This window comes from Carica papaya, chromosome 3 (genome assembly GCF_054855325.1).
Source record: "Carica papaya isolate Zhongbai chromosome 3, ASM5485532v1, whole genome shotgun sequence".
NCBI classification, from domain to species: Eukaryota; Viridiplantae; Streptophyta; class Magnoliopsida; order Brassicales; family Caricaceae; genus Carica; species Carica papaya.
The window spans coordinates 18848493-18860053 of NC_142311.1; the positions used below are offsets into that span (position 1 = coordinate 18848493).

At 33.4% G+C, this 11561-nt stretch overlaps 1 protein-coding gene and 1 long non-coding RNA gene across 2 annotated transcripts; both read left to right on the forward strand.

Moving 5' to 3' along the window:
- Nucleotides 1-1310: 1310 nt before the first annotated feature.
- LOC148266766 (uncharacterized) lies at nt 1311-4044 on the forward strand. Its single transcript, XR_015817489.1, has 2 exons — nt 1311-1800; nt 3453-4044. It is a non-coding gene; the product is annotated as an uncharacterized LOC148266766 (long non-coding RNA).
- Nucleotides 4045-6960: 2916 nt separating this feature from the next.
- LOC110825994 (UDP-Glycosyltransferase superfamily protein) lies at nt 6961-8535 on the forward strand. Its single transcript, XM_022056562.2, has one exon. It carries the CDS (start codon nt 7056-7058, stop codon nt 8499-8501), a length of 1446 nt encoding a protein of 481 aa, XP_021912254.1. The 5' UTR covers nt 6961-7055; the 3' UTR covers nt 8502-8535.
- Nucleotides 8536-11561: the final 3026 nt, after the last annotated feature.

Consider the following 11561-nt stretch of genomic DNA (forward strand, 5'->3'; position numbering starts at 1 on the left):
TGCCTAGGACTAGTTCATCTCGCAATGCTATTTGGGTTATTATCGACAGACTGACTAGATCAGCTCACTTTCTTGTAGTCAATAGTTAGCTCATTTGTACCTTGAGGAGATTGTTAGGCTCTGTTGTGTTTCAACTTCCCATTGTGTCCGACAGGGATCCTTGTTTTACTTCTAGTTTTTTAAAAAGCTTCCAAGAAGCTCTAGGCTGTAGTCTTTACTTTAACACTACGTATCATCCATAAACTGATAGCCAATCTGAACGATTCATTTAGACGCTGGAGAATATGCTACAAGCCTATGTACTGGATTTTGGCAATAGTTGGGACCAACATCTACCTGTAGCAAAATTTGCTTACAATAACAGTTATCACTTCAGTATTGGTATGACTCCATATGAAGCTCTCTATGGTAGGCCATGTCGATCACCTACTTGTTGGAATGAAATTGAGAACAGACATCTTTAGGGAACGGATGTCATCCAAGAAACCATAGACAAGGTCGCCACTATCCACAAGAATCTCATCACCACTCGGAGTCGATAAAAGAGCTACACAAACAATTAGAGGAAGGACTTGGAATTTGCTGTAGGCGAACATTTTTTCCTCAAGGTCTTTTCGTATAAGGGAAAATTACAGTATGAGAAGAAAGAAAAACTAAGTCCACATTTTGTTGGACCTTTTGAGATGTTAGAATGTGTTGGCCTTGTGGCTTACCGTGTTGTTTTGCCACTTGAATTCATGGGTTTACACGATGTCTTCTATGTCTCCATGCTCAGGATATACCACTGTAATCTTTCTCACATCATTCCATACCACTAACTCCCAGTTAATTTAGTGATGACCTATGCAGAGTATCCTGTCTAGATCTTTGATCAAGAGGAGAAAGTTCTGAGAAACAGAAGGATTTCGATGGTCAAGGTGTTATGGCAACACCACATCCCTGATGAAGCCATGTGAGAACTCGAAGAAGAAATACAAAATAAGCATCCCAAATTATTTTAATCTTTTTCAAATTTTCAGAACCAAATTTTTGTAAGGGGCGGATGTGACACCCTTAAAACTACTTTATTTTCGAGCATGATGTTTATTTATGTTCAAATTTTAATTTAATGTTTAAATTACAATGTTACTTTGTTTTGTTTAAATTCTACATTGATATTCAAATGATTATAAAAGTAATTTAACTTTTTCTAAATTTTTGGAAACTATTAAACAAGTACAAAAAAAAGAAGAAGAGGGAGAAAACTCGCGAGCAAGCTTCATGGAAAGACTATCTACGAACACGCTTGCGCACCTGTATGACTGCTTGCCTATGCACCTGCACGCACAACAGTTGTCCCATCACTATCCCGTCACCTACCGCACCTCAGTCATGCACCTACAGCATGCTTGCGAACACAAAAGCTGTCTCGTCTATTCTGTCACCTAACCATGTGGCTGCCACTCGTCACCAACCCACCTGTTGCAGCCCACATGGGCGTCTCATCAATCGTGTTAGCCACGCACCCACCTATAGCCACCCAGCATAGCAGCCCGTCGCATCTGTCAGCCGCCTATATACAGCCACCTATATGCCTCACGAACAGACTCATCCTGTGTGTTGCGTTCATGCATTGTTCGCCGAGCTGGCCGCCATGAAGCTGCCACATTGTGCGCATGCGAGGCCCCTTGTTGGCCTATTTAAATCACTCTTCCACCTCTCTTCTCCCATTTTTTATATTTCCTCCTTCCTTTCCACTTGAGAGAGAGAGTAGAAAGAGACAAAGCCAAAGAAAATCAAGAAAACTTTCCCATATGCACGGTAAGCCTCCTTTTCTTGATTTTGTTTCTTCACTAAAATTTCTAACAACTCATTCTTTGATTCTCTTTACCTTAAACTTTCAAAAATCTCTTCTAAAACCCATGGTTGTCAAACGACCTTTTCATCTCCTTCAAAATATATAAACAATCTTGTTGTGGGAAAACCAAAAGCTTGAACTTTGGTAAGGGATCTTAGTATTTTTATGTACTCTTTTGAATATATTTTCTAGATAAAGAGAACATTTAAGGAATGACAAAATGTATGAATTCTTGGTTGTTATTCTTGCATGAATTGGTAATGTATGCTAAAGATTGTAAATCACATGATTTTAGAATTCTTACTTTCGTATAGTGTATAGACATGAATTCCCTATTGAGATTGTTTTATATAATATGCCATGTGTATAGGTTAGACCCTCAACTTCGCTTCAGAAGCAATGGTTTAGAGGGTTACTCATTTGGGGCCTTAACTTGGAGGGTAACCTGATGGTCTAATCTGGGTATATGGTTCTTTATTGGGTCAAGATTAGATTGTGGACCCCCATCGAGTCGAGACGATAAAGATAAATGATTATTTGAATTGATAAGAAAAGTGGAAAGATTGAAAATTCATTTGACTGTTATCACTGAGGGATTACCAAATTGACTACTATTGACTGTTGGTGAACCATTCCCTGTGAATGGTATTAGCATTTCCTCTAATAAGAGTGGAATTGTGACTAATTGTAGGGACCACAGTGGCGAAATACGACCGTGATTATTAGTTTTCAACTGTTATACTATATATCGAATTGAACTGTTTTCCATTCACCGTGGTAGTCGGGGATCTCTTCTACCCTCTGTTGATATAAGTTAAAACAATTCCATGCGTATATCTCTAAAAGCCGTAAATGAATTAAAACCATTTGATGATATAGCTAGAATAATTTATTGATTTCTCATGTTTTGATAGTTTCCTTGAATAGAATATGTTTCTCATGATTCTATCATGACATTGTCATGCTTTTTAGTTAATTCAACTGGTTTTCATTATGTTGCTCACTGTTCTGACATGTCATGTCATGTTTAGTTTGTTTAACTAGTTTCTATTATATTACCCTACTGTAGCATTGACTCTTTTGTTGTGCACTACTTTGTCTTTACTTCTTTTAATTGTAACTTGAAGCCGGATGTTTCTGATTTAGTTTAAAAAAAAAAGTAAATGTTTTGTAAATATTTCAAATGAATATATTCTACGACAAGTCCAAGAGATAAGTCACTTGTTTCTAATGACATGATTTTGAAATAAATAACTTTTAAAACTTTAGTAGTGTAGTTTGAATACTATTTTTCTTATTGAGTATCCCAATACATTTCCCCCTAGACAATGATGATAGTGAGAAATTACCTCCTGAGCTGCCCCTTGAAGCTTGGTTTATCCATTCATGGATCTATAATGGATTTTTCATTGCATTTGGATAACTATACTCTGATAACTATTCTTTATGTAATGAGAAAAGTGGCTCGAATAATATTGTGTATATTTTTGTCATTCATCTTCTTGGCCTCAAGTGTATTTGAACATCAAATATTTTGTAATTGATGATTTTCTTCTGTTGCATAATTTATTTTGCACTCATATTTATTCTGTTATTGAACTCCTTTATCCATTAGGTAACGGGATGTCACAATGCAGCAAACCAGGCGCACGTCAGCGTCCAGTTCGTTTCGATAGCCCAACAGCACGCCAAGCACGGCGAGGACATACGATCTGTGTGTGTGCGAACATGCCAACCTGTACAACGAACCGAATGACCTAGAAGGAACAGTCCATGTATGCAACCCGCATGCCTTATCCGGAGCAAACCGCGCGCCCACTCCCTATAACTCGCGCATATTCCACGGGCTAACCCGCGTGCCTGGTTTGGCAAGCTCGCACCTTGTGTACTTTTTGGACTTTCCCTCTTCAATTCCCTATGTGTTTTTCATGAAAAACACATGGGATAATTTCTTACTTTTTTTAAATATTATTCTTATTAATATTTTAATATAAAATCTATCCTTTAAGATTATTTAATTATTGATTTAAATTTTAGATTGGGATAGATTAATATTTTATTATTTCTTTTAGGATAGAATTTTATCTTTCAAGTGTTTGTATTTGTTTATAACTATTTCAGAAAAAGCTTATATAAAAGTTTTTACCTATAGGTTGTAAACATACATTCGAGAATAATAAAATTAAAGTTTTTGCTTTCTTCAAGAATTAGATTTGCTAATTTCTTTTAGCATCTTCAAGTTCTTGAAAGTTAGGGAGCTTTCTGAAGTCTTGTAAAGCTGAGGAGTTGGGATCGACTTATCGAGTAAATTCGTGGCATCTTTCTTTTTTTAATTTTTATTTTCCTTTTTTTGTTTATGCATGCCATTTATGTCAGCCGCACATGTCACATGTGTGGCTTAAAATTGCAGCAAGCTTATCCGAATTTCCAACCTTGTTTCTTTAAATTGCTTATATGATTTTATCTAAAATCACATGCAATAATTGTTGTAATTATTTTATTATTTTTTATTTATTATTATCTTAATATAAATCTATCCATTAAAATTATTTAATTATTATTTTGAATTATAGATTGAGATAAAAAATTTATCTTGTATTTATTTTATTATTTTTCAGGCATTTGTATTCAATTGAAACTATCCCAAAGTCTATATAAAGGTTTGCCCATAGGCTATAAAGTTACATTTGAGAAGAATAAAATTGAAGCTTTTACTTTCTTCAAGAATTAGTTTTGCTAATTTCTTTTAGCATCTTCAGTTCTTCAAAGGTAGTGACCTTTTTGAAGTCTTGTGGAGCTGAAGAGTTGGGATCAATTTATCGGGTCAGTCAGTGGTATTTTTCTTTTTCTCGTTTTTATTTTCCTATTTCTTGTTTTTACATACCATATTTTGATTGTAGATTCAAGTAGAGGGAGGGGTTATTTAGGTGGTTAAGTTTCTATATTGCATGCATTGGTGAAGTTTATAAGAGTTTATTCGATCAGCCCTATACCCTCCCGCATCATCGCATCATGCGGGTTCCCACAAGCATTAGGACTCTTCTTCATGTGGTTGTTGCGTGCGTAGATGCGCATGTGTGCTAGCCTGCATGCATGCGCGTAGTGTGCGCTGGCCTGTATGAACGTGCCCTGTGTGCGCAATACCCCTTTCTCATGCTACCTTATACATGCGAGCAACATTCTTGCAAGCTGCCACTAGCTCACAAGTTCTTTATTTTCTGTGAGATTCTCCCAAATTGCAGGTTATTTCCCTCCCAACTCTATTTATATTTTTGGGATGTCTCTTGGTTTGGTCATGCTCACATCAAAGACTGCTTGAGTGAACAAAGAAATTGGAGAAAATATAAAGGAAAACTCTGCCTGAGCGAACAAAAAAATTAAGAGAAATTATGAGAGAGGACTCTATCCAAGACAATTGTTAAGTTGATAGTAATGAATAAAGGTCTAATTACTTAGAAATTGATGTAAATATATGTTATAATATCATTAATACTTTGTATTTTTGATATATTTTATTTTATTGAAGTATATTACGAATTTGTGAATTTACTAAACATGTGGTTTGACAAAAGATTTGTTTTGAATTAAGTATAATTATGCAATGTGTTTTTGGTATATGTTTAGCATTCACTATGGGAGAGATTTATTCCATTCCCATCAACATTATGCTAGAAAGGTGTGGTGTGTCCCACCATTTCTATGTTTAAGGGGGAATCAGTGTGCCCCTACATGACATTTCTATATTTCGCATATTGGGAATCAATATGAGTGATAAGAGTGTGCTTATGCATTATGTAGTGGGAAGAGTGAGTGATCAACCTCCATAATAATGATAAAGTGTAGCTCATTGTAATAATGCAGTGCAACATATCTTATTTGTGAATTTGATCTCTGAATTCTATACAATATATGTGATTTTAATGTATGTAAAATAATATACATATATATATTGCATGTATTATTCTATAATGTCGTAATATCTGCTTAATAAAATGATAAATCTCACTCATTGTATCACCTTATAGATACTGAAGATACTGCTGCAGAGTAGTAGTGATACAGAATGATATTTTAAAAGTTAGATATTATATTCGAGGTTTAAATTTTGTATTTTGTTTTGTATTGTAGAAGAAAAAAAGATTTAGAGTTTCATATTGTACCTAACAATTATATATATATATATAAAGAATATAATGCTCCAACATACTTTTACATTAATAAAAATTATATTATTTTGAATTAAGTGTGTGCTACTAACACGCTTTACGAGAGAGGGGTGGTTAGTGAGAAATAAGCACTTCAAAGAAATTTGCATGAAGGACCCAAAACTCTCTTTTAAAAGATATATTTAAAGAATTTTTTTTAATTTGAAATTTGCTTTCAGAAATCAATACCACGATACCGAAATTTAATCTTCGCAATCTCAATTAATGATGCTAAACATATAAACATAGTTTGATATTTATTCTAAAATAAAAATGGATTTTATTTCAAATCTTAATTATAATTTAAATATATCTGCAATTTTCTTCAAGAAGAAAAAGTTAATGTCAAATTAAAATTCATCGTAAATTAAAGAAAGATGAACGATAAGGTTGTGGCCAGCGAGCAGTTGCTGAAGCTCCAAGTATTCTATTTGAATTGTATTTTTTAAAAAAAAATATTTTAATTTAATAAAAAATATAGATAGAAAAGAAATGGAAACTTTATGTGCGTTTTAAGTTGGGGTAAACAGCATCAACAATGGCTTAGCTTAGTCAACCACACATGTATCTCTTTATATTTTTTAAACATACGTACAATAACTTATTCCCCACTTATAATATTATTTTATTTTTAAATCCAAAATATCCTTTACAAATTCCACAGGATAAATCTGAAATATTCCCAAATTCAAAACACACCAATAAATAGAATGAGTTGAGTTTACAATTATAACAAAATTTATAATCATTTTGAAGAAAATTTTTATCTGCAGAATTTTAAAAAAAAAAATAGGTATAAAATAAAAGAGAGAAACTTAAAACTCTATTCTATCTGGCCTAAAGTTGACAAACCAAATAAAAGTTGAGTTAGTTTTATATTAAATAAAGTGAACATGGAAGCGTGAGAAACGCACTAAGAAAAAGAAACTCCAAAAGCCAGCCTGCTAACCTAACTTTTTCCTTTTACAAAAATCAAACCATCAAAAATCAAACGAGAAAAAAAATAAACCCCAATGGCTTTCAACAACAAACCCAAGAAACAAAACTCCATTAACCTCTGCACCACTCTGTTCTTCATCACCCTCTTCACCATACCTGCTTTCTTCCTCCTCCATACTCCCATCTCCATCTCCACAACTTTCACCAAACCTCTTCTCCATAAATTGTGGTCAGGAGATCTCCGCCATGCCCATTTCGCATGGAATCGTCTAAGTTTTCCCCAAACACACCCGCCCATCTCGCTCAAAATCGCTGTATTCTCCAGAAAATGGCCCCTCACCACCAGTCCTGGTGGCATGGAGCGCCACGCTTACACCTTGCACACAGCTTTAGCTCGCAGAGGACATCGGATTCATGTCTTTACTTCCCCTGTCGATGAAATCGAATCCCCATCATCCATTTCTCCTGCCAATAATCCCTATCCACGGCTTCATTTCCACCAAGGTGAATTGGGTAAGTGGAGATATAACAAAGCCTGGGAGCAATTCGGGGAAGAAAACCAACGGCAACCATTTGATGTGGTCCACTCAGAAAGTGTTGCTCTTCCTCACTGGGTAGCCCGTAATGTCGCCAATCTTGCGGTTTCGTGGCATGGAATAGCCCTTGAGAGTTTACACTCGAGTATTTACCAGGACCTGGCTCGAAATCCAGATGAAACCATCTCCCCAGAATTCAACAAGAGCTTATATGGAGCTGTACCAAAAGTGTTGAACGAGATAAGGTTTTTCAACAACTATGCACATCATGTGGCAATAAGCGATAGCTGCGGCGAGATGTTAAGAGACGTCTACCAGATCCCGGTCAAAAGGGTCCATGTAATCCTCAACGGAGTCGACGAAAACGAGTTTGCAGAAGATAAAAAGTTAGGACGCGACTTCAGATCCAAGCTTGGTATCTCGAAGAATACAAGCTTAGTTCTTGGGATCGCCGGAAGATTGGTGAAAGACAAAGGACACCCGTTGCTTTACGAAGCTTTCTCCAAGTTGCTAAGGAAGTATGATGATGTGTTCTTGATTGTTGCGGGGTCAGGGCCATGGCAGCAGAGATACAGAGATCTAGGTCCGCAGGTTGTGGTGTTGGGTTCTGTATCTCCATCTCAACTGAAAGCATTCTACAATGCGATTGACATCTTCGTCAACCCGACGCTCAGGCCACAAGGCTTGGATCTGACGCTAATGGAGGCGATGATGAGTGGAAAGCCAGTGATGGCATCAAGGTTTCCAAGCATAAAGGGCAGTATTGTGGTTGATGATGAGTTCGGATACATGTTTTCTCCTAACGTAAAGTCGTTAATGGAGGCTTTAGGGGAGGTTGTGAGAGATGGGACGGCAAGACTTGCAGAGAGAGGGAAGGCCTGCCGCAGGTATGCGGTTTCTATGTTTACGGCCAACAAAATGGCTTTAGCGTATGAGAGATTATTTCTTTGTATCAAAAACGAAGCCTTTTGCTCCTATCCTTAATTTTAATTGCTATGTACACAGATATTTTTATTTCTATTGTTTTTTATTTTTAATTCCTTTTGAGACAGTGCGAGATGGTACCATTCTTGTAAGAAATTATTAAGAAAAAAAATATACAAGACAATTTAGAAGAAAACAATAAATTAGCAAAGAAAAAGAGAAGAGAATTATCTCTTTTGTCTTGATTTGAATATTTAGGATTAATAGTCAACCTTCATTATGGCATGGAAATCCTAATGGTCTTGAAAAGGCCAACTAGACTCCAAAAATGCTTTGTTGCAAGCAATCCCTTGCCTTTTATGTAAATCCTCCAGTGGTAAAATAAAATTGGTGAAAAGTTGGTAAAGTACTTCCTCAAAATTCTTCTCTCAATCGGATTTTCTCTTTCTTCTTGAGTAATTAAAGCAAATATTATTTTTTTTTGTTTTTCTTTTGAGACAAAGTAAGATATTTATTAATTCAAAAGGGTATTACAATAGAGAGGTTCTTTAGGCCTAATGGGAGAGCCCATATGAGAACTCTTCCAACTAATTCATTTTGATCTATTTGTACAAAAAAACCAACACTAATTAGAATGAGTCTGTTTGTATATTACTTCACTCAAAAGGGGAACCACAAGGTAGCTCATAATAGATATGTGGCTCTATATATATATATATATATATATATATAGATAAAGATTATTTTTGCTTGATCAAATGTCATCCCAAACACTGTCAAGAATGGCTTATTCCAACCAGGGCATATGAGCTAACAAAATGGAGGTATGGAGTGATTTGACTCTGGAGCATTATGCAGAACATATAACAATCTCAGTCAATATTGAAGGCACATATAAGTACTGCAATTTGTCTCGAGTCAAATATGAAGTTCGTTGAATGAGGTCGAGTCCTCTATATCTGTTGTTGGTATATATAAATAACTTTAACTTGACTGATATAATGTATAAACTATAGATGAATGTTTACATGCTTTATTTGCTTGCACCAGTAGTGTAAATAATCTACCATGATCGATGCATAGAGGAACATGTCTTAATATACTTTTGAGGAGGATATGTTGGAGTGATGTTAAGCATTTGTTAGGTATTCTAAGTTAAGTTTTACTAAGTGTCATTATGTGATAAAAATAAAGGTTGATTTTACTTTATAAACCTAATTGATTGAGTGTATCCTCTGTTATTAATTGTGATATTAAATCAAGTTAATTAATTTCATGTGTATATAAACAATGTTATTGATCTTAATCGTGATCTAACAAATGCATAAAGTATTTCATTATAAGTATTTAGTATATAATAACTATAACAATTTTTTAATTATATATAAAACTTGTTTTTTACATGTAATCCTTTATAATTCAAAAAAACCTAATTATCTTTATTATCATAATGGAAAACTATGATCAAGTTACTAATGTATTTATCAGTTATTACTTAATCTTTTAGAGTAATATGGAGGGAGGTTTTCATATAATTTTTTTGATTTTTTTTTAAAAATAAAATCAATTAGTGACAAAAAAAGAAAAGGATTAATCGTAGTAAAACATAATTCATCATCTTTGATAATCTAACCATCTGTCTACAAAAAAAAATATATATATATGAACATAATAAATATTCTCATTCTTAAAAGTTATTACCATAAGTTCTTGAAACTAAGCGATTTATAAGAATTAATTTACACACGGTATTAATATCATATTAATGATTTAGTTAGTAAATTAACACAACAAAAAAGTCAAGAGATAAGAACATCCTAAAAAAGAACGTAGATTTTAAAAGAAAGAAATTAGTAAGGAACAGACCCATACATGTTTAGTTTAGGAAACATATGTTTAGTTGCCATAAGAAATGGATATTTTGAGGAAAGTCGAAACATGGGTTTACTTTTGGGATTTCTAGAAAATTTTGGACATACATTTAGAAGAGAAGAAAAAGAAGAAAATATCTTTAAAAGTATGAAGAAAGAAAAAAATGTGGTTTGGAAATGATTTTTAATAAACAATAAAAAAAAAAAGATCAATATGGGAAATATTGATTTAGAGTTTCCGTTTTGTAGTATACGGAAAATGTTTGAAATTTCCCTCTATACGATTTCTTTGTTTAAAATTCCTGCTGTATTCATTAAATTTATTGACGTCGGCGCCATGTCAAACGCATCATTGTCCACATCAATATTTTTTAAATAATAATATCAATAAATCAATTAATTAATTAATTTTGATATTTTTAGTTAATGAATTAATTTAAATAAATTAATACATTGCATCATAAGTTACAAACCACTTTTTGATGTTGTCTTCTCATTTTAAGAAGCCTATTAATTTGCAATTTACATGTATATAATTATATATAGAATCCATTTTTCTTTTCAAATTCAAATCATGTTACATACCAACGAATCTCTCACTAGAAATTTATCCATTTTTCTTTTTGTGATTCTTCTTACTCTCTCCCCTCTCTCTCTCTCTCTCTCTCTATATATATATATATATATAAGTTGATTTCTAATTTCAATTTTTTATGATAATAATAAAGAGAGAAATGAAGATAAAGTGAAGGAGCCACAGATGTAAAAAAAATTTATACGGAAGTCATCTTTTTATTGAATTCAATATATTTTAAGATAATTAAAACAGCAGAAAGTTAGAGCTATATATCGTTCTAAGATAACGTAGTCATAGCGTAATTGAGAGATCCTTTGGAAATGACTTTAATTCTCTGATTTACTTCTTTTTTTTATCTAACTATTATGCACAAAATTTTATAATTTTAGTTGATGGAAGACAACTTGAAATGAGAATTTATGTTCTTCTTATAGATGAGATGAGATGACAAAACACATTCAAGGTAATTGAATGTGTTGATAACAGTTTCTATTATTGTAGATTAATACTCATAAAATACAATAATTCTATAATTTATTTTAAGACTACCAACTCTATCAAAGTACCTTTTTTATTTATAACGGTTATCTATTATTTTGGGTGTCCTTTAAGTTGGCTTCAACCATTATAAGTAGATAAAAAAATAAAATACTAAGTTAGTAGATCATCTAC

Coding starts and splice junctions, on each gene's coding strand:
- LOC110825994 (XM_022056562.2), top strand. CDS start 7,056: ATGGCTTTCAACAACAAACCCAAGAAACAAAACTCCATTAACCTCTGC.